The following is a 24,560-nucleotide window of genomic DNA, read 5'->3' as shown; positions in this document are numbered from 1 at the left end:
TGTGCCTATCAAAATAAACAGTAAACAACAACCCTCTTATACACCCAGAACACCTGTTATAGGACTATGCAGATGCAGATCACCATAGAATTTCACAGATTAACCTTAAATTGGAAAGAGATATGTTTGATTGCCTCTGTATCGTTCCTATCAACTGCATGTTCTTCTTCTCTATAACATTTGGTATGAGAAACTATTTCTGTCAATAATAACATATATTATATCCGGGGCCAGTGTCCGTGTCAGCATCCCAATATTTCTCAGTGATAGTGTTGTGAAGAGCTCAACAGTGTATCTGTATCTGTTGGGGCTGGAACCATTTTGACGACATTAGCAGTGATAAGTGTGGACTGTGTTCAAGTAGGGAGCTGGACCATAACGTCTTTCCATTTTTTGGAAGGTAGTGTGTTTACTGTTGGTTGAGAGACAACAGGATTGTTAACACTGAGTGTCTTATTCTCATCAGAGGAGGATGCCTCATTATCAGGATCCTCCTCAACAACGTCCTCTGTCGCTTCTCAAACGGAGAGAGAGCAGAAAGATCTGAGCAAACAGAGCATCAAGACAAATTCTGAATATTCAGAAGGCCGTCCAAGCTTTTATATTTTTACTGTAGATATCTTCATGCCTCCACAGCATGTTAGGTTAGGGCCCTTTTGAAGATTAGAACATTGCATCTTATAGTGACCTCAATATCATCCAAAACAACCATAACAAATGGGTGTAAAATGTTATTTCTTAAATGTTTAAAGAGCCTTCGGTCAAATTGAACCAAAAAGCACTGATGCGTGCAACATGTGAGAAGGACATAGAAAACATGTCATTGTTTTAATTTTATCCAGTCGTCCCCATTAGATAAGGAAACGTTATAACATATGAACATATGAAGCAAAGAATAAAGTTAGTCATATATTTAGAGAGGTCAACATTGAATGGGGTCAAATGGACCCCGAAGATAAAAGAAGAGTCAAATAAGTTCACCAGCTAGTCTCTACCAGTGTCGCTCTGCTGTTTGGACCAGAACAGGTAGCACACTACGAGAGAGCTGAACCAAAATGTTGTAGGTGCGGGTAGGTCAGCTGAGCAATGAGCTGAAACTCACTACAAGTCCCTGAAAATCTGAGGCGAGCAGCAGGCTCAGGTGGTTATTATTGTATTTGTAGAGGGCAGAGGGCTTTTTTCAAATACTCCGCTGTTGTTGACGTGAAATACTGTGTTCTGCTTCAGGGCAAACATTGGGTTTATATTTCAGTTCTTCAGATTGAAAGACCATAGGTTTTCTTTCTAAACTCCCTATTTTGCGCCAAGGTTTGAAAATAACACAGACAAAAATCTGCTGTAAAATTGAAAAAAAAAAAAAAAAGAGGGTGAATTTCTCCTCTGCCAGTGGTCACTAATGCAATCCAGTTGCAAGACATGTTCCCAGCATGTTTTCTAACAGGATTTGCTAAAGCGCTTGATTTCTACCTGCAGGTAAAACATACAGTCAGCGAGCTAACCGATGGTTAAGTGCTCGGCCAGACATTTAACAAAGAAATATTACTTAAGTGTAGGAAATTGGATTGAAAAGTAGTACGTAAGAATCGCAGAGCAGCTTTTTCTCCATTCTGTTCATTTAAGCACTCCTCTCATTAACCTTGAGTATTTCAGACCAGTTTCCATTTATATTTAATGAGAGTCTCTGCACAAGTGATTTGTACTGGTGAGTAAGATCATCAGAGAATCTCTTTGACTGAACTGCATGTTAGCTCTGTGGTCCTTTCAAGCTCCATCCAAAGGAGCAAATAGGATCCCCACTACCTGTGAACTGTATGGATGTGTAGGACAGAATGAGAGAGATAATAAGATAATAAGGAGGATGAGAAAAAAAAGTGAGGCTGAAATAGAACCGTCTCGAGGTTGTTTGCTAAGAAAACCTGGCAGTCTGCTACTTGCCCTTCTCTGTGTCATATCCGCCTCAGATGGCCTCAGGAGAAAAAAGACAGTGGACTGAGGAGAGCACTTTTCAATCTACCTTTGACCGAGAGCAAACTTGGCAGGAAGGTATGCAGGAGAAGAGCGGATTTTGTTGAACCTGTGACCTGCAACAAACAGCTCTCTTGGCTAAAACAAACAGACCAGCGTCAGCAGAGATAATACCAAGAAAACACACTCTGCTGTTTGAATGAACGTGAGGTACCTCTTGGTGCTAATGATAATAATAATAAATATAATAAAATGTTGATGTAAATTTAAATGCCAAACTAAATACTGATCAACACAGTCATATGCTAGCGGAGCTATGAAAAGACCAGATATAAATCTGAGTTTCTGCTTAGTGAGCAGAAACCCACGAGAGCTTGTGTTAATTATGAGGCATTTACTAATAATCAGAATGAGGTGGATATACAGTATTCTGCATCCCAAGGGTAAACAATTAGATTAGAATCGCATCCACTACCTATTATTACAGCCCTGAGCTGGGGAGAGAGTTCATTGGCTTATCTTCGAAATCATTTAGACTCGGGGGATTGTATGTTCTTTTTATTTTCTTTACTCGCTGAGAGCCTGAAGAGCTAGAGTGACCAGGCACCTTTTAACTGGATGATTCTCATTCAAGGTTTCGTATTACTGAGGTGTCCCGGACTGTCCCTTTTAAACTTCACAGCTCCACAGCCATCAGTCTGACCTGGATTGCAATACCCTCGGAGACAAGAGGTAAAAAACCGGTGTCACTTTGGGGTCTTCAATAAAACCTGCCCGCAGTGCATCTTATGTACGGCCGCTGAAAAACCCACATCATTCAGTGACGGAGAAAATCTTTCATTTGACGCACTCAAAGGTTCTCCACAGGGCTGAACACAAACTCACCTCAAATTAGTCCAACAGCTCTCCAGAAACATGACAGGTATTAGAAATGTGCTGCAGGATGAGTTATTACCCATGACTAAAAAGACTTTACACCTTTGGTCCGTGCTTCTCTGTGTGTGTGTGCGTGTGTATATGTGTGTGTACACGAGATAATGGCTCTTATCTCCTGCAGAGGGCAGGAGGAAGCGATAGAGGCCCTCCGGTAATTAGAATGGAAAGCTTCTCCCTTCACTAGACAAATAACGATAGCCCCTCACCGTCGATGGAAAATCACCTCGAATCTATGCTAAGCACAGACAAGCTCGCACACGTAGTGTACACACACACACACACGCACACACACGCCCCTCACCTGCTCCAGTTTCCAGTGGAACTCAGCAGGTCTGAAAGTGTCGATCTGTGTGAAGTCTCTTCTGAGCAGGAACACCAGGCGGCAGTTGTGAACGTACAGCGAGTAGTGGTGACGGTTCATCTCTGCAAAAGGGAGATCATACACATGCACGGTTAAATGTGAAGACAGATCTAAATCTAAATCATCCAGTGTCTCAATTAACACTGTTAGGACTTTCAGTGATGAATTCAAGGACGACGAATGTTGTCATTATGTCTGCCTTTGAAAGGTGTTGGTTTGTGTCTATAGGTAGAATCAAATTTCTTTCTTGTAAAGGAAAACGACTGTTAAAACATAAGACTATTCAGTTTGTAACAATAATAAAGCTTTTACAAGTTTCAAAGCACACCCGGCACATCTAAAGCGGGCAGTTGCATCAAATTTTCCTACATTTCACTTATTGCAGCCTGAAACCTCATTATCACTTTCTCAAAATATAATTTACACCTTACTTGGTGGAATTGATATGAGTTTGGCCACATGCTGTCAGTCTATTTTATGGCTTTTATTTTGACGGATAGTGGTGGAGACAGACAGGAAGTGGTGTTAAGGTAACGGCATGAGAAAGGTTATGATTTGGCTCTTACATGTAGAGTATCGCCAAGCGCAACCAGAGGAATGATGGGACACAATACATGAGTCAGTACTGGGCCACGTTATTGATCGGCGTTGCTGAGCTGTCCCTCATCCTGAGACATTCTGGACCATTCACATTAAGCTAAAACATTGCAAATGAAGAGAAAGGGCTTTAAAGGATCCTGGTGGACTAAAATGAACTAACCTACAGTTTTGCATTACAAGGTAAGACTACACATTTCCTAAGCTAATAAGCCATCTGTGAGACCATTGTGAGGGTGTGCAATGTGCAGATGGCTCATTTAATTACACAGTTCAGACAACTCAGTTCAGACCGGCAGTAAGGAAAAACTTTTGAGTTACCATTGCAGGCTTCAGTCTCTAACATTATTTTGATTTAGTATGTTTTGTAATATGCAGGACAATGTATAAAATGTTGAAGTGTTATAAGTGTACTGTATATGCTGTACATACAATGACATCTGTGTAACTTTGCATCTTAACAATGAGCATGTGTGAAATTATTTCTCACCCGTCTTGTCAGAGTTGCACAGTAAAGTTTCCTTCTCAGCTCTGAGTCCTGGACTCGGCCCATGTTTCATCCACGTTGCCACGGTAAACTGGTCTGTCAGGTTTTGGGGCACCACATGATCTGGAACGTTCGCAGCCTGCCGGCCGTCAAATCTGTAAATGAGGTCGCTGTCGCGGCCGCTGTCAGTCAGCAGAGACGCTGTCCAGTTCGTGGAAGGGCTGGGGGCAGGGAGGAGGTCGGTACTGCCTGATGCTGCACCTGGATGTGCCAATCAGAATATAACGCTGTCAGCGCAGCTCCAGAGAGAGGCAACCTGCAGGAAAAGAGCTCCCGGAAACCAGCATACACTATGTCTACTTCTTTATTTCCACTGTCAATATGTAATTATTTCAAATTAGACTCGTATGGGCCCTGAGGATTTCATTCACTCATATCCTCACATTTTGGCAATTTAAAAATGTGTCTAGAGAACAAAACACTGATTTAAAGGGATCATGATCCACAATAGCCAGAACATCTTGGCTGTAAATCCTCTGCTTTATGTGCTTTAATTCAGATCTCTGTCTGGTCAAAAGGATGCGACACAACATTTTAAATGTATTTTCTTTTTCAGAGTAGTTTAAATACTTCAAATGTTTTTAACAAACAAACTAATCCAATTTCCCTTTCCTCTTTTTGGCATTAATCAGGAAACTATTAGATTTGATGACAGAACAACGCTTGACATAAACCCTATATGTATGACTTTAAATCAGATGCAATAATATCACACATTATTAGCGTGTGGGATGGAGTTTAGAAATTTAATTAAAAATAAGGAAAATAACTTCCGGATTAAAGTGGCACAGTGGAAATGAGCTTATTAATATGCTGAGAGGGTTAAGACGCCCAGAGGTGAGTTCTTCAATGAGTTGAAATGATACAGGTCTATCATTATTATGAATACCCTTTGGTCTTTCATTGTCCTCTGTTCTTAAATAGTGTCTCACTATTTCAAAGACGCACTCTCATTTCTCGCTTCAAATTATTCTAATTTCTCCGCCTTTACTCACCGCAGAGTTTCTGCAGAGATTTTTCAGAGTAGGTCTCACGGTCACAGCCCTTCCCGATGTGATTGGTCTGCAGCTCGACCATCACCCTCACGTTGGACAAGGGGCCGCCACAGGTTTCCAAGTGCATCTTGGGAAACAGCTGCTTGCTCCCAGTCCCAGGCTCATAGTCCACCCGTTTGTTCCAACCTTTAAAGAAAGAGACAAGTAAATCATAAATCACGTTGGTAGTAAATGTTAAAAGGACATTTGAGTGCTCTGCATCAACATGTCACTTTTCATCTAAATCGACTCCTGAGCCATGGCAACAGACACTCTCTACATCACAGGTGTCAAATATACAGCCTACAGCCCAAAAGTGGCCCGCCAGATGGTCTAATCTGGCCCACAGCTTGAATTTGAAAAGTGTGGAAAATACATAGAGGACTGCAGTTGTTCAATCAAAATAACTGCTACTCTGGCTAGGCTAGGTAGCTGGTGTCTTTTAGCATTTTACTTCCGATCTTGACAGAGGGGAGAAGTGTTGGTTGAAGTGTAGTTGCATGTCCCATCACTTCTTACCTACTGCTGTTGGCTAGGCCAGTTAGCTGGTGTCTTCTTGTTGGTTGCTAGTTGGTATCTAACTGCTTTTTTCGGTTGGACTAGGCTTATAAATGTGTTTTGCCTCGGATCATGGCACAAGGGATCTTATCCTGTGTATTAATGAATATTCCTAATTTGTCCACAATTTCAGAAAGAGAAGTGGACCGAACACTTTTTTTTTTTAAAGGATTGTTTATTAAATGAAACATACTCCTAATTAGCTCCTTATTCTTTGCAATAAAAACTAATGGAAAAAGTCTGGAGTTGTCATTATTTCTAGGTTATTATTCTGTTATGTTACTGGTCCGGCACTCTTGATTTCAAGTTGCACTATATGTGGCCTCAAACTGAAATGAGTTTGACACCCCTGCTCTACATAAATAAACAAACAAACCAAGATGTCAGTTTGAATGTGAGAAATGTGGTTTGAGTGAAGTATGACAACATAATTGTCTCTCAGCTTTCGTGATAGTCAGCTGCCTCTCAGATTCTATTTCTTTTTTGCTGCCAGGATTTTTAGGCCCCATGAAAAAAAAATTACTTTGGGCCCCACCCCCTCATTGTAAAGGCTGAAGGGTTGGTCTGTGTACCGTTTGTTCATTTGAATTTCAATTCAGTCTGTAAAATTAATAAAATGGACATATCCATATTTTTTACTGTTGTGAAACTTTTCTAAATTTTGAGGGGACCATATATGGTAATTTGCCCTTATTCGGTAAAACTAAGTCCAAGAAGTTTATGTATAAGAAAAACAAGAAAATCACATAGAAGGTGAAAGTAATAAGTATTGTTTGCCATTAAAACTTAACTTTTTGTAGAATTTTGTAGAATTATGTAGAATACTTGTAAACATGCACATTATAACGACACTGTTTACACATGTACAAATATAGACATTAGGCCACTGCATGTGGTACTGAATGAAGCAGTAATGCTCAGCGTTCATGTAGAGGTGGACCCTGTACGCACTGCAGATCACATTTTACCCCCTGATAATGTCGCCTGAACCTCTTAAATGACATCAGGTTGAACTTAGACCCTGGTCTCCATGGCCCAGTAGTCTTGAATAGCAGGGAGTTCAGCAATTCCTATACAAATGAGGATGACCATTTGAATCCCTGTGTGTTGTGTACAAATAGATTTGATACATGATATGTCTAATTACTTCAGGGCCACAGTGCCTCATGAAGTACAGTAAAGGGATTTCAATGTAGTCAACTGAATATTGTAAACAGCTATCAAAGTTTTGTTTGACAGTGAAACCTGAATATTGATTTTCTGGTCTGAATTGAAATTCAAATGAGTGAAAGGTACCCTAACTGTAGTCTGTAGCTAGCTAGCTTACTTCATTATGAACAACAGGTTAATTTCTCACAAACTATAGAGGGTACCCACTTTTCTTGCAGAAGAACTGGCTCACTTCTCTCTATCCTTTCAATGTTTCCTCTTTTAAAAAAATGATTTTCCTTACTGGGCGTAATTGTCACCTATGTAGCCATAGTAATAATTTATTATGTCTACAGACCTACCTGACCTACCTGTGCAACCAATGCGCTAAGGCCGGACCAAACCATCTCATGCAGAATCACAGGGGTGGTTGGTCAATATTACTTACCTTTTGATTAGCAACCTTTTGATTTTATAATTTTCTCTCTCTCGTTTTTTATCCATCTTTTGGGGCCCCTGTCAGTCAGGGGCCATTGGAATTGTCATGACTTTTCACCCAAAATATGGCACCACTCTAGGTGTTATACTTTTATTACCTGGGTGTTATGTTTATATTTTGCATGAGAATCTCTGAATGGAGGTGTTAAAACTGATTTACAACCTGAATATGTGTACGGATGCGTGAGTGTGTGGGCGTGTGGGAGGACACCTAGCAGCTCTTGCCAAGCCCACATATTGCTGATGTCTCCTGAGTCAAATCACAGAGAGAGAAACAGATTGTGATTAGGTAAGCCAGGAGAAGTGAGAGGTGAGGTGGAGCCTCCATTAATGCCGCAGAGACATGTTCAAAAGGCAGCTGCAGATACACAGCTGACCTTTGTGCAAAGACAATAAATAAGGTTACGTGCACAGAGGACAGAGGCTTGAATGCATCAGTGCATCATGTTTTATTCAAGCATTCAAGCTTCTATGGGTTAATGGTTTTACATTAAGCTGCATGTGAGTTAATGGTTTCGCAGTATGTTTTTTTTATGAGGCAGATTAGAAAGAATAATGCAACATTGATGAGGTTACTAGGAGGACATAACACTGATACCATCTGGATCACAAATATATATATATATATATTTTTTTTTTTTCTCTATGAGCAAAACAAAAACATTTCCAGATCCATCAGATATTTTTGCTGTCAGTAATTTCATGTTCAGTAAATCAGAATGGCTCGGAAAAAAAATAATAAATTCCCCTCTATTCTGAAAGTAATTTCTTTCATAATGAGCTTTAGATTAAAGCAGATATGTCGGTGTCTGACTGTATTACAATTTCTTTCTGTGTCTGCTCTATTTATTGATGTGGTCACTGAGATATCACTCAGAAAAAGTCCCTAATACAACTTGCATTGACATCATTTTAAAATGGGATGTTTTTGCACCAAAGGATCTTGTGAGTAATATCAACCTTATAAATAAATGTTTAATTTTTGGCGCTACATGACACTAGTATATTTAAAGCAGCTCAAACAAACACACACACACACGCCGATACTACGATTTTATCCAAATTAAGGATTTTAAAAAACCAATGCAACTTTGTGATCCATACCATCTCCCAGTGATTCTTTTTAACTCCATGTTTTGTACCAATACTTAGAGCAGTATAGCTGAAAATCAGATTGAGTGCCACAGCAGCATTGGGAAACCTCCCCAGGTTAGGTTAAATTGTATTTCTACCAACTGGCTGAAGCAATTCCCAGGTTAGAGTTAATCATTCAGGCAATTTCCACTGGGAATCAAACAGTTCCAGTTTGATTTAGTCCCTTAAATCTTTTCGCTCCCCAGGTGCCATTTTCTCAGAGAAAAGCTGATAAAAATGTTGATACCGGTTATTTCTCCACACAAAGCAGTGGCGCTTTGCTCACTGTAGGGAGTGCTCGGCAGGCTTCATCCTCAACATGTTTCTCCACACAGGATAAAAAGATGCTACTGCCCCGGCCACTTGATATTTAGATGTTTAGAACTGCAACCTGAAAGAAGCCTGAGAGGAGGACAGTTGGCGCAAACTTATTCAATCTACACTGCAGAAAGATCTGTATCCACTGTGGTATCCACTTTGCAAAAATGCAAAATTGGGTTCTATGCTAATGCCAAGCATTTAGAATAATCATATGATTTACAATATCATTGAAGAATCTATTTCTATGGCTGAGGGGTAAAGCATTGATGGTGAACTACAATGTCCCCTCTCATCTCTCTTCTCATTTTTCCTGTCACTGCTTTACTACAGCACGTTAGAAAAATTACGTCCCTGCAGGTGTTTTGTTTACTACGTTTGGCTGTCATTATTTTGTCATTTTATCTTCTAGCTTAATAAGAATATTTAAATTGATTATAGGAATAAATCTAAACTGTATAAAACAGCGCCAGTATCTCTCCTTTTTAAAAAACAACAAAAAAAAAGCATGTTCTCATAGACAATAAAGCCACATATTCAGATGCATATGGACCAGCTGCTCAATTATCTCCATCTGCTGTAGATCTGTCATTATTTTAAACGGGTATAAGAAAAGCCATCATCTCTTTCCATCACTGTGACTTTCTTTCTTTCTTTCTTTCTTCCCTTCCTTCCCCATCGAATTTCCGGTTCATTCTGCCCCTTTCTCCTCTTATCTTCCTCTGTCTCCTTCTTTCATTCCTATGTGAGCTCGACTCTTGAGATGCTGTCAGTGCTGACAGGTGAGGCTGCGAGAGAGATGGGCTGATGCGAATGCCAAGCTGCTGTCATGTTAAAGGAGGAAAACGCACACACACACACACACACACACACGCACGCACACAGTCACACTCTCCAGCCAACTTTCCCTCTGGAGGTTTTTGTCAGGTCGTCTTATTTCCTCGAGAGATGTTTATTTTAAAATGAGATAGAAAGGATATTCCCAAAAGCTGCCCAATTCAGGCCCATTTCAGCTTTGATTCCATTGCTTCCACTTGAGCCGCACCTACTGTATATCATCGTCAATACGTCTACTCCTGTCAGTACATGAGGGCACCATGAAAATGTACAGCGTGAGTGGCTGCTTCTCGATCTCGAACCTTGCCATCCAGGTTTGCAGACGGGCTTGACTTCAATATGCACCACCACATCCTCCTTCGCCCTCTTCTGACCACAGTCGAAGGCGGTCACCATAATCTTGTAGCTCTGCTGTTTGTCGTAGCTCAGCCGCTCCGTGTTTCGGATGTTACCTGAGGGGAACAAAAATACACGCAAAGTGATTAACAACGCCTCTTAAAGTGAGAATCACTCTCCGCTGATCAATGTGTTAAACTTCACCTTCCAAGAAAAAAACAAAACAAAACAAAAAAAAATACTTGTAGTTGTTGAAGACTGTTAATGAAAATTCAAGATCCAGTGACCTTGAATTGCGTGTGACAATGGAGGCCTCTCCTCCAGCAGTCTATGTAAAAGGACAGGGATGGATCTTCACCTGTCACCAGGGAAACAGCATCAGACGAGAGTGAGAGAGAAGAGGTGCTACAGATCTGTGGATTTACTCAAACTTGCAAACGAGGTTATGGACTGAGGTCACTGTTTTATCTTTAACCCACTGCCAGCTAAGGTTGCATTTAATGCCACGCTGGTAATTTGTCTTTGTGGATGACCTGCAGCATGAACACTGTCCGTAAAATTTTGAATGCTGTCTTTGAATGTTAATTTTTGGTTTTTAATTTAGTTCTTTACTTGAGTTTGGAATTTGAGTTTCACTGAGGGGAGAAAAGTATGTGGAATTAAATTATTTAACGTTGGCTCTCATGTTGTTATCAAAGAGCTGAATAAATCTGAGCATATAGACGATAACTACTACAAGTAAGCTACTGCTGCCTCTGAAGGAGTTTACCGAGGAAAATGTACAGAGCACCTTAAATGCAGGAATAGGAGTCCTGAAGCGCTTGACAGTTTTATGTGTAAACAAAAAAACGCTGTGTGAGACTTGGTTCCAGTAAACTCAAAAATTTTACTTATCTTATTTTTTTTTTTTTCTACTGCTATGACAAATTGCATCCAGACCTGTGAGGACAACTGAAGCTATTTTTGCTTGCATCCGCAGGCTTGGCTGCATGAAAGGCTGTCACTCTGCTGTCGGAGAAGAGAGGAGGGGAGCGGAGAAGGAAATCAGTTCGGGGAACAGCGGCACAGAAAAAAAAGAGCGCAGCTGAATTGTCAGGGGAAGAAAGGCGAGGAGGTCAGGGTCAGGCAGTTTCTACAAAAAATCTCCTGGTGACTACTTGATCTGCGGCTGGTGGGAACAGTAGCACGACAGGAACTGGATATGAACCCTTTGCAGCTATTCAACAACGGGGAAAACTTGAGGTTATATTTCATTTTGACAGGATCCACCCTCTTCTTGGTTCATTAGCAGGCAGCCTCTGACATAATCTTCTCTATATCTACTGTAAGACACTCGCCTGAAGTTTAATCTTCTGACAGTTAAAGGGACACGTCAACAATTTTGCACACAGTTTCCTTCTATTCACTTCAAATCAGTCTCAGATCAGTTTCAGGATGTCCAGGTTCTGTAGCCATCATTGACTTATACAGACACATCTGTTACATTCAAGCCCTTGCTAACACGCAATACTGATTTAACTCAGCATTTTGACAACGTATGTTACACAATAGACCAGAGTTTTAAATCTGGTGTCTATGGCAACTTCTCTCCGCTGGCAGGATTCAAGGATTCAAATGTGTCATTCACAGCCACACAGAAGCATGAGATGGGACAAAATGATGCACTCAAGCCTCAGATTATTTCCATTACTTAACTACAAGTGGGAGCTGTGGAGTGGTGGTTAGAGATGCAGCTCGGCCCTGAGCAAGCACCTAACCTCCCATTTGCTCCCTGGGCGCGGCCCACCCGAGGCTGCAGCCCACTGCTCCAACTGTACACACTACTGTGTGAACAAATGGATGGGTCAAAATGAAGAGATGGAATTTCTCCATGAGGAATCAATAAGGGAATAAAATAATGTATTTTATTTTATAGTATATAGATACTAAATAAAAACAGTATAGATAAAGAATAAAATTAAGTGACAAATAAAAGTGATTACTGTGATTGGCCTGGCAGAGCTGAAAATGGAAGCCACTGTAACAGTGAAGACAAAGACGGTTACAGCAGCTGGGGGCATGTGGAGGAAAAACAAGAGCTACAAATGGATCTGAGGTTCTATGAATCGATAATGTGAAACGGATCCCGGGAAGCTTCCAAGATAAAACAGGAAGCTTTTAGAGGGAGGGATTCATATGAAAAAAAATAAAGACCACAGTGGTCTTCCACAGACAAACGTGGATTGCCATTGATGATTTTTTTTTTCTTGTAGGAGATAAATAATAAGAGATTATAGACTGTGTGTACATTTGTTAGTGTAATTAAAAATTAAAAACAAGACAAAAATTCCATACTGCAGCTTTAAATTAGAAAAGCCTGTGTCACAAAATGTAACAAAAAGACGTGGCGTCTAAAAGACATGGAAATTAGGAAAGCAGTGTGGTCTAATTAAAGACGCTACTGTGCTGCATTGCATGAGGCAGCTGTTTATTATCGAGCATTTTTGGAGCTTAACTCGTAAGGATATCTTGACTTTTGCTGCGCTGACTTCGACCACCTGTACCCCAGGTGACTGAGGTTTGCCCCATCCTCTTACAAGGAGATAAGAGGCTCAGCCCTAGCGCAAGTATTAAACAGGATTACACGGATGCCATGCCTCAGTGTCACACTTTCATACACGTACCGTTTATCTAGCACCATCTACAACTCATTATCAACAGGAGATGATTCAACATGTGGCCTGAAGCCTGGCATTCAAACAGCAGGTGCTCAATGTATCTGACAATTAAACTTCAAACACGTATCTACAAAGGCCTTCCAGAGTGAACACACAACAGACGTGACTGGAATTAGTATGTAGTATGTGTTTGGAACACGTGTAGAGAGAATTACCATAGTGAGACCCATCACCCCAGAGACCAGTGGTTAGAGAAACTGGGAATACAAACCATGTTCACTCCATCTCAATGAGACAACACGACGATAATTACAAAAGTTCAGTCAATGAACACTGTCTGGATCAGCAGTAGTTACTATCGTCTTAACAAGATAGTCATTAAATTAGCTGCTCCACATTGTACCACCCCGTGGCAAATATGAAGAGTATATAGAATAAATTACCCACTTGGCACTCTGAATTGCCAGTGGGACTACACAGGCTGCATACTCGCATATTACAAAAGAATATCAATATCAATATGATTTACTGTGCTTGCGGACAAGAACGACACTTCTTTGAACTAATTTGAAGTAGGCTGGATGTGGACGTGTCGAGCAGTTAAGCAATAAGTGTAGTCAAATCACAGCGACGAGGAAGTTTGGTTCTTTTGAGCACAATCTGTCTGTAGAATCTGTGCTAACACCCACATCTGAACCCTGGACTGATACAAGCAGAACTGAACTGACCTCAAATGTTTCTCAATTAACTGTCGGTTGTAATTTGATGGTAAACTCAGAGAAACCTCAGAGAATAAGACCAGGAAGTTCAAATGAAATCCCGATTATACAAAATCATAAACACAACATGACCTCGAGAGAGGGTTGGATACAGTAAAGCAGGGGTCTTTCAAGCCAAGGACCCCTTAACTGATGGCGAGATTAAGTGAGGACCCCCTACCTACTATATGTGCTCTATATTTAACACAGCCTAGTGCTATTGATGAATGTACATTATTGTTATAATTTTGCATTCAGTATTAAGCTATTCAAATAATACACAAGTTCAAATATTCACTTTTTTATTTCAAACAAGTGCAACAATAGGGTGGCTGTCTAACTGCTGTAAACATAAACACACCTAACTGGTGTATGTATAAATGATTGACAGTTAAAGAAAATAATTGACAGACTTTAATCAGAGCTAAATGTAGTAGGGACAGTGAATCACCAGCCATGTTGGCCTCAGTAGTTGACTGATGGGAGCGAGCTGCACTGTTTGCTTCTCTTCTGCTAATATTGCAGCGTGCTTCTGGGATTTCACCTGGGGACTGAATAGGCTCTCGGCCAATTGTGGAGAACCTGACAGAGCGTGTAATATGCAGACTTGTGATTGGCTCAGACGCGATAGGGACAGGAAGCTGAGATTGACAGGTCTCCGCTAGTGCGGCGCTGTGTGTGAAACGGTGCGCTGCTGAGACAGCTCCTATATCGCTGAATGAATGAAGTGCTGACTGGAAGATAAAGTCTTCTGCCTCCATTAATCCCTTTACTAAAATATGTTGGATTCATGTTAATGTATATTTAAAGAAATTTAAATTGTGGGGGAAATTTTTTTTAGAAATGTATGAAAAATGTCTAATCAACCAAAGATTTTGCCACCCCCCGTGCAGTACCTCTGCAGACCCCGTAGGTGTCGCAGATCCCCTGTTGAAGACCTTTGCAGTAAAGAAAGTGAAGTGTGAGCAAACAAACACACACAAAGCTCTTCACAGTCTCCCTTCAGTTTGGATTACGCTGCACACCGATCAGCACAGTGTTGATGTGGAGATGGTTTAAATCCCAAAGGTGAAGCATTATATAGGCAGATGTGCTCAGAATAGCACTTAACCACAAATAAAAACAGGAAAACTTTAAAAAGAATAATAAAGGAACTGTTGGGTTGATCTCTGTTGGGTAACTTTTGAGCTATTATGGAGTGATGAAAAGTTTCTTCATGGAGCACGATCGTCTGCTGGCTGTTTCCTGTTTGAACTGTATTTCACTACTGTCTTCACCTTCATCTGTTTTTGTGTCTATCAACAAAAAGTCTCAAACCTCCACTGATGACAAACAAGCAAATCTGACTTATTTCAAAATCTTCCTCTGTAGCATTTTTCCTTCTTTACACACAGTTGGCCTCCATTAAGTGTTGCATTTTCAAAGTTGTTCTCCGGCTCTCTCATGCCTTGTCACGTCTATCTTTAGCAGAGCCTTGGTCGTGTTCACACAAGGTTCAACTGGCTGAGATCATAGGAAGAACATGCACAGCTGAGGAGCGACTCTCGCCTTTCATCAAGACATTAAACATTCTGTTTGTGCGAGGCAGGAACAGCACAGCTACAGACTATTGAGTGCCTTAGAGATGAACTACATACAAGTACGGCTCCAAATGTTTTTCACACAAATGGTTCACTGAGTGATTGTTCTGCAAATATGACTGAAGCCTAAAACTGACTCTTGTTTGTGATAGCTGAAACTACAAAAACACCAGTTTCACTGCAAAACACAAAAACTTTTTGGTTTATAAAATTAAACTGTAACGTTAATTACTTAGGTGCTTAAATTTGTGTTTCTGTTCGCTTTAAACACTTCTCATGCATTTGGCTTCAAGGTTCATCCTCAAACTCGGACACAGCAGATGAATAATACAACCTTACATCAAGGTCCGTTCAACAGCTTTCCTGTTTTGTTTTGCTTTCTGACAAATGGTTAAAAGTCGAGTGCAGTTTTTCATGCCTTTCATTTATTTTATGTCTTAAGCTATGAAAAATGAATTTATTTAATAAATTATATTCATTTCTGAGCTTGCCCAGAAGGGGTTTTGCTTTAGCTTGTGCTTATACCGTGAACTTCTCATGGCCTACAATTTTGTGTATGTGTGACAAGAATAATGGCCGTTCAGTATAATTACATTAAATAAAAGTTCCCCATGAATAAAGCCTCCAGGCGCACAAAACGTCCCCTCGGTTTGTCACTCCAGTCTCTCTCTCTCTCTCTCTCTCTCTCAGACATACACGTCACTCCTAATCACATCAGAATGCGAATACGGATCACCAGAATACGACCCACATTCACATACACTCACCATTGCGGTCTATGGCAAATGGCGTCCCCGCAGTGACAATTTCATAGTTGCAGATCTGGCTGTACTGCGGTGAACAGTCCTGGTCCCAGGCTTCCACCTAAAAGAAGCAACATCCAGGTCCAAGTTCTTCTTCAGCTCACAGAAACATTCATAATAAGACGTAGCAGAGATGAACTTTAAAAAGTTAATTACCTGTAAAATGCTGTCGTAGATCTTCCCTTCGGTTACTGACGCCTTGTACAGCGACTCCCGGAACAAAGGGGAGAACTCGTTGACGTCATCCACCTGGATGTGAACCACCGCCCTGGTTGGAGGAAGAAAGAAAATGAAGAGAGATGAAGGAAGGAGGGACCACAGTTGAAGCCAAAGGACGCGAGGGCGCAAAGAAAGTGGATTGCAAATAAGTGATGAAGAAAAGGAAACATGGTTATTTGGGAAAAGGAGCATTAGATGGAGGGAGCGAGGGAGAGAAGAGAAGAGAGAGAGGGAGAAAGTGATTGGTGACTGAAGACTGTAATTAATTAAGACCTAATTTACTGTCAACGTAAAATACATTGGATGGTTGAATGAGAGATGTGTTTACGAAGAAAATGGATTTACGCTGCTGGTCGAAAGTTTGAACACACTTTCAATTTTTAACTTTTTCAATGCACAGGGTCCTGCTGGAGTTTCTGCCAACTAATCTCAACCATATATTTAATGTACAGGCCTGTCTGTGGACACGGACTCCTCCTCAACTGCAGGTCTTGCAAAGTTAGACTTCATGGACGTGAGTCAATTTATTGTATAGTGTTTGTGTACATTCTACATGCTGTTTTTTTTCTTCTTTATGGGTTGGAGGATGCAGTCCCATAAAGGATGTTTGCCTCATGGATATCTCCAGAGACAGTTGGTAACAAGCATGACAACTGATGTGTTTTTCCTGGAGTTGCTGGAGCTCTGCGAGTGTTCAGCCTCCTCCAGCTCACTTTGTGAGGCGTCACTGTGACATGACACAGACTACGAGTTGTCAGCCCCGAGGAGTTCTGCAGAGTATGTTTCTTCTCAGCAGCATAAATGCCACAACAATTAAGGCTCACCTGTTGAAAACGTATGAACTTTATGATGAGGAGCAGGTCGACCAGCTCCTCTGTCCACAAAGTCTCTGTGACGGCGACTTATAGACGGGGCGCTGCAAACCTGCTTTTTTCTTCACACACTGAATTCTGCAACAGCTGCCTCCTCAGATACAGGCCGCGCTGGCTAACTCTATCACTGACTACTAAAGACTGTGCTCTGGTTAAGGAGGCTGATGGATTTTGTCATGGTTGGTCACCACCTTTGTGCCGCTGTGTTTTTCTGTGCCTTTTCACCACCGCCTAGACACTCAGTAAACAGACACAGCAGCAGACACCTTATTAAGCAAGAATCTAACTTGAGTTTTAACCACACATGAATTTAATTTTCATTATTTAATTTAATTTTATTCGAAATTTTAATTTTATTGATCTCATCAGAGAATGGACATGGACCTTCTGAGGGTGTCCTGTGAGGACTGGAAACAGGATGTTGTTAGTGGGGGCTGGGGCTGCGTGATAAATCATTAAAAAATTGCGATCTCATTCCCATGTACACGTGGTATTATTTCGAAACACAACGATTCTTCAGGATTTTTATTTCACGAGCGGCATCACAAACAAATGCTCCCATTTCATCCCGGATTTTTTCAAGCGCCCCTAAAGGCAGCACTGCCGCTAACTCCTTCCTCGACCTATGGTAACAACAACATGTATGGTTTACAACACGTGATTCCGTCAGTGGAGGAAGCCGGTCTGCAGTTGAGTGTGTGGAAACAGTGAGGGAGAGAAGCAGAGAGGAGTCAGTGGTAAAGAGAGTTAAATGGATGGAGAATTGTGATCTTAATTCTAAGCAAAACAAACTGTGATTCACACATTTTCCAGAAACGTGCAGCTCTAGTGGGGGCCTTTGGGTCCTGCGGGTTGAGGGGAGGGGCCTCCGTGGATCATCCCACAGATACCTGATCAGTATAGGATCTAATGGATGGAATGCCTAATCTGGTCAAGCTGGGTGGTACATGTCTAAGTAACATCCACATGAAGGTCAGGTATTGTCACAAGATGTTCAGTGTTATTCACTTCCCCTATCAGTGGTTTTAATGTTGTGGCTGATCGGTGTTTTCAGAGCAGCAAGGAATTTCAGGGTTGTCAGTAGTAACCATGAGCATTGCCTGAACTGGCAGCTGTTCATCCGAGACACCAATTCCCACAGTTCCTGTGCTGCCGTTTATACACCTCTAATTTTTTATCTCTGCTTTTTTGATCTTCCATCCTTCGTTGTCTGATGCAAACACACCCAGTCTCATCTGTTGGGAAAGAATTAACAAGGCATGCTGATAATATTTGTGCACTAAAGTACATAAATGAGGCTTTGACGCAGATATATCATGAAGTTTTCTTCACCGGTGACCTTCGCTGACAAGCAGCTCACTGTGTATCTGAGGAAGCACATCTGGCTAATTAATGACATTAGCTTAATGAGGCCTGTTTGGAATGTCATACCGTGATAATGTCTCCCTCTCCCTCACGCACACGCACAAACACGCGCACTCTGTGTGCCATTCCTCACCCACTAAAGAAATTCCTCACAGATTCCTGAACAGAAAAAAAAAATCTCTCTTCTGTGCTTTGGTATCAAGCAGCAGCTGCAGTTTATTTTAAAAGCATCTTGTGTCTGACTGAAGGACCAGCAGATTTGATTTGCTGCTGCCCATGCCCGTCTGTCTGTCTGTCTGTCTGTCTAATTCACATAGAAAACCTCATTCACACACACTGTACAATGCACTATATTGATTATGACCATTATGAAGGCATATCCTCAGACACATCTCCGAGTCTTCGATGTTGAATGTGCACTACTGGAGGATGAGAAAAAAAAATAGAAACTATTTATCATTTAAAATAGGATAAATATTCAAGCGATCACACATTAATAATTTGTTAGATTACTTTGCGTTTATTTACATGGCTCTGATTCAGACCGCTGCTCCACTTTGATGATCAAGTTTTCCTCTGTGTTCACATGTTGTCATTATTTTTGAACTTTGCATGACTTATTTTCCTTTCTAACTTGGAAAATAATACACATTTGTGCGCTACCGCCCCATAAATCAGGGTCACCGCCGCACGAATGAGTCATGCTAAGATAAATAATAATTATCACTCCTGCGTGTGAGAGCTTTGACACACCCTTTTTACAGCTCTGAACGTTCAGACAGTCTAAAGAACCCCAGACTACAGGTTTGAAATGCTGGTGAAATGTTGGTCACAATATCTGTGGACCATGTTTTTTGATGTTTTATAAACCATGCAGTTAATTGATTCATTTAGATGGAGGATTAATGAGAATTATTGCTAGACGTAACCCAGGTTAAAACCAACGGTTGTTTTTTAGGGAGTGACAATGTCTGAGAGTCAAATGAAACACAGACACAAACAAGAGCTTGACTTACTTGTGCGATTTCTTCCAGTCAGCCCCGTTGGGCCCGGCCCCACAGTCGTATGCCTGGATGATGAAGGTGTACTCTTTCTGGCTCTCACAGTCCACGGGGCTGCTGGCCCTCAGGACTCCTTCTCCTGATGTGCGATTCAGCACCACAGCCTCAAACGGAGCATCCTGACCATAGATCTTAAAGGCACAAATCTCCCCTAAAAAGAAAAAGGAAAGAGCCCCATTACCTGATCCCATCTGCAGCATTTTATCAAACTTCTTTGTGGTTCGCACATTTCCTCATTAAAACACATTTAGCACTTGTGGTGCATTATAGTAGGCACACTTATAGATAGCACAGATGTCATTGCATAAACACAACTCAGAGTTATTCACACTTGCTGCTAATGATTTGATGTGGAGCCAGTATAAGCGAGTTCAAAGTGCAGAGGCAGCACGAGAGAGAAAAAGGCTGATATTCAGCCACGGATCGAAATGTGGGAGGTGGAGGAGGAAGAGTGTGTTGTTGGTGAGGAGAAGGAGGAGAAGGACAAGGAAGAGGCGCAAAGGTACTTAGAGTATGCAGCATCTAAACCGTCTTACTGAGGACTGCAGCATGTTGCAGATCTCTGCACATCTACCTGTGGTAGCGGTTTGCTGTCGTGTGAGGGTATAGTGTCAAAAAAGATGCCAAACAATTGGAAATGTTGGCTTCTCTCGTTCACCTTTGTTCTTTGTGCTGCTTTCCCCAAAGGGTTAAACACACTTCCAGAAAGTGTGACTTCAGGTTCTCACAATTTCCAATACAAACTGGAAAGAGTAAACTGGAAAGAGAAACACAGCACTCAATACCATGTGCTCTCTTTTTAAAATTGATCTCTTTCACCATAAGAGTTATATCTTAGTGTCAAATAAACACTCAGTTTGTAGCAGATGATTTTTGTTGTTTTTGGACCCCTAGAGGTTAGTAGATTCAAACTAATGTTGCCACATGATATAACTTTGCATTTTTCTGGTCTTCTGGTGTATAAAGCCTCCACAGTTTAAAATGTGTGTGAGGTAACCCTGGGGTGGCCCCTGGTGTGTCTGGGAAGCACAAACAAAGACTACCCCAGACCTAGTTAGTCAGAATGTCAGTCTCTTTGGTAGAGAGGAAACCAGGGTAGTTCAAGAAAAGTTCAGTTGGGAATGAGATATGAGATCATGTGATATCGTGTCACTGACCTACAGTGTTTCTATCACACAAACTGTTCTTTGTTATTATGCGGGTATTTTGGATGAGCTGCCATGAGGTATTATATGTGAACATACCCACTGTGTTAACATCAGCAGCTACAGGTGCTTGTGTGCGTTGTGTGTGTGACCTTTAGTGTTGTACGATAGTTAGACCAATTGTGGTGGATCACTTTTCAATGTCGCTAGCTGGGTGAAGCCTGTAGCTGAGTGTGGTACTGTCCCACAATAGTTTCCACTTGCGGTAGGTCACTCTTGGTTTAAGCTTCAAAGAATTTGTAAATTTCATAACTTATATGTGACGCTTTGGCTGTGGTGACGGCAGGTCACGTTGCTGAGATCACTTGTTAGTGATCACTGTTGGTTTGGAGTGTCATCTCATTTTTTTTATACAATAAAAAACAAACGTGCAACTCTGTCATATGTCTCCATGTTGTGTTGCGGTTGTTGAAAAATGAGTGGACAGGTGCAAAAAAGTATCAAAATAAATATATATTTATTACCACAAAGTGCTAAATTATGCAATTTATGTTCAGAGATTAGTATATTAGAGTCGTACTGTCGTCGTACTTCATTTTTTTGTGTGTATAAAACAGGGAGAAACTCTAAGTAGCTACTGTCTGTACTTGTTCGTGCTTATTCGTTGTTTATACGTTGTACCCAGCTATTGTTTGCTTTCCAGTTCAAGCCAACCATTCGACCAATCGTCACCTCCTCATAACCCAGGGCTGACACTCTGTTGACCTGCTGGAGGACTGAACATCAGCACATCTCCACAGCCTCCAGTTCGGTTGAATTTATTCTTCTCTGTGTTTCCTTTAGGTCGAAATGTCTTCAGCCTTGAGTTTTTTCCTTTTCTGAAGTTGTGTGTAATGAGGACACAGCAGTTTTTTTTTATTATTACTATTCTAACTGATATGCCACTGAAAATGTTTGATTTTGAGGCAGGAGTTTTCTGAATGCCGTTTGAAACTTTGGTTGTACAAAAAGAGTGGAAGGGACCAAGAAATAATAATAATAATGATCACATCCTGTTGGGGAGAGAGGCATGGTTTCAAATTCAAAGGAAAACTGAAAAAGCCACGTTTGAAAATAATTTTTAGCCGATTTTTTTTTTTTCGAGGAAAATGACCAATCAATAACAGCGCTAACTGATCTTCACCCTAGTGAAACAAAAACACAGAAAACTTCAGAGGCGTAATGGCCTCGAATACGTCTGTCCCCAAATGGAGTGAAAATTGTGCTCAGCAAGCGGCTCATCAGTGAAGACACAAATTGAAGACTCTGGGTTCTTAATGTGGAAGCAGTCGGCACAATAACGATCAGAGCTGGTCCTCGCTAATTTCAGGTCCACGTTGTGAGAATGAAGAAGTTATTAAAAAGACTCCAGCATGGGAAAACATCCCCAATAACTACACCTTTTTTTCCGTTCACTTAATCTTCTCTCATGACACTGCTGATAACCATTTTATTTCGCTTAATTTGTTTCTGCCCTTTGGCCCCAGTCTTTTCCTCAAACCCTGCACCAGCTACCCAACAGTCACGGAGGAATCCGACTGTGGGCAGCGAAGTTAAAACTACGCACTGCTGGCGTTTCCTGTACAGTACGGCTATCGCTTCAAATATCAGCCTGTTTCTTGTGTTTGGACGCGTAGATCTTTGCTAGTGTGAGCTGCTCACAAAAACAAAACAAAAAAAAAAACGCAGTGTACAGCTCCTGGGGTGTCATTAACAGGAAAATAATGTCCGATACATGTCAGACTGTGCCAGCTCAACAAAAGATGAAATCTTCCCTGTCCACAGAGCGTTCTACAATGCTCACTCTATGTATCATTTTGTGTGTTTCTGTGTGCAGATGCGGTTGTGGCTCTGGGATCATCTGTGGACTTCATCCCCCTTCACAAGTGTTCATTGCAGGGATTTGGGGAAATCTTCTTGGAGAGGGAACAAAAAGCTGCAGAGCACTGACCCTGTGGTTGCTGTCGTCTCCCGGAGCTCAGAAGGACACAACGGGAACAAAACACTAACTTTGCTGTGGGAAGTCTTTGCTCGAATCCTATTGTCAAACACAATATTCCCTCATACACATGCTTCTATACCGCGCCTTTTCACCCATCTTCATATTCCACTCTCATTCACGCAGTCTTTCAGTTATCGTATCTGTCTGACCTTCTTTTAACCTGATTCCACTTTCTAAGTCTACTTCTTGGTGAAAGAATGGTGAACGATGCCGCCGCGTGGTTTGATTCCTAGTCAAGTGCGTGCCCCCCCTCCACCCCTTGGACGTGCACAGAAATGAAAATATTTCCAGTCTGGCGGTGTGTAATGTCATTGTATAGAAAAATAAGAATAAACACAGCAGGTGGTGTGGAAGAAGGCTTGATGATCCTGCCAGCATAAGCACAAATTCACACACACGTCAAACCGTGAGATTATATACTGCTGCAGGCAGCCCATATGCATAAAGCTTTAACTTATGGTGGGGAGCAGAAAAAGGTGCTTCCACTTAACAGTCTGGGGGTTGCATGCAAATTTTTTTCCGCTCCATCTGTTGTGGGAAATGCATTTTCCTGGATTACATTCCACACAAGAGTGGAGGAAAGATGAGCAATAGAAGAGGAGAGAGAGAGAGAGAGAGAGGGAGCGATGTACACTATATGTAAATGGTGTAAATGGTAATACGAGAGATTTCAGGGGAATTTCTAATATGTCAGCAAATGAACACTTTTTGCACACCAGTACACACATTCTTTCCTGCCACTTACTTTGCTCCTCACCAGAGGGAACACCCTGCTGCGGCGAAGGGATGAAATTAACTCTAATCTTTTGGCCTATACGTCACGAGGGAATGGGGTGGTTTTTCAAAGTAAATATCAAAATGGACAGATATTCGCTTCGGGGAGTTGGCCTGTTGCCATGGCAGAGCGAAGCGGAAGAGTCAGCGAAAAATGGCTCGATAATAACAATCATCTAAAATAGATGGCACTCACCAGAAAGCTTGAGCGGCATAAACTGCATTGAGTGAAAATGCCAAGCTGTCGGGGAACATGTATTTCACGGGGTGTTAAATTGCCAATATAATGAAAAAGGACAAGATGGATACAATTAATGGGAAAACGATTTCCACCACAGCCACGGGGAGCGAAAACAAATTTGTGTATTCCTCCTGTAAGTAACACAACTTGACACGGCATTTAATTTCTTCCACGTTTTATTTCAATCTGTTGGATACAACAGTTGCTTACATTTTGTTTTTAATCTCCAAAGGTGCTGCATGGTGGCGGAAAATGTTGAATCTGATTTCAAGGCCAAATAGCTGCATAGGCTCGATCTGTCTGGCAAACTGCGGAAGGTGCTTTGGATCCTGACAGATCATCATTAGTCATGTCAACTGTCTACATTTTTGATTCGTCAAGGTGGACATCCTAAATAAAATCTATTCAACTTTAAACATACACTTCAAGACAAAAGTAGAAGGTGTGTCCAAACTTTGGACTGGTAGTGCATGTCTACATATATTTTAGGGATCACTTTATTTGACTTTCAGTGCTTTAAATAAAACCCATTGAAACTATTTTGCCTCTGTTTACTTAATAGTAATATAGTCTGCGAAGACAGCAAATGAAAGACTAAAATGTAAAAAATACAAAGGGAAAAACACAAACACTGTTTGAATGTTTCATGAAAGCAAAAATAAGCATATATGGTGCAGAAAAAATCCATTCAATTCAAATCTTCTCCGTCAGCTGTAGGTTTTCGAGTGATTTCAAGAGCACGAACAGCTTGCTCAAGCAGTTTGGATTAAAGAT

At 41.2% G+C, this 24,560-nt stretch overlaps 1 protein-coding gene across 1 annotated transcript in view; it reads right to left on the bottom strand.

The window, feature by feature from the left end:
* Positions 1 to 24,560, bottom strand: part of clstn2a (calsyntenin 2a) — a 141,909-nt gene that overhangs the window by 24,853 nt on the left and 92,496 nt on the right. The window contains exons 3-9 of the mRNA XM_047590301.1: positions 19,541 to 19,736; positions 16,225 to 16,336; positions 16,033 to 16,129; positions 10,237 to 10,386; positions 5,402 to 5,587; positions 4,350 to 4,607; positions 3,203 to 3,324 (exon numbers count right to left, since the gene is read on the bottom strand). Of these exons, the coding sequence (XP_047446257.1) occupies positions 3,203 to 3,324; positions 4,350 to 4,607; positions 5,402 to 5,587; positions 10,237 to 10,386; positions 16,033 to 16,129; positions 16,225 to 16,336; positions 19,541 to 19,736 (1,121 nt within the window). The remainder of the gene's footprint in view (positions 1 to 3,202; positions 3,325 to 4,349; positions 4,608 to 5,401; positions 5,588 to 10,236; positions 10,387 to 16,032; positions 16,130 to 16,224; positions 16,337 to 19,540; positions 19,737 to 24,560) is intronic.

Source organism: Mugil cephalus, chromosome 7 (genome assembly GCF_022458985.1).
Source record: "Mugil cephalus isolate CIBA_MC_2020 chromosome 7, CIBA_Mcephalus_1.1, whole genome shotgun sequence".
Taxonomy (NCBI): Eukaryota; Metazoa; Chordata; class Actinopteri; order Mugiliformes; family Mugilidae; genus Mugil; species Mugil cephalus.
Note: the sequence above shows the minus strand (reverse complement) of the source record. Positions and strands in the feature narration are given on the sequence as shown.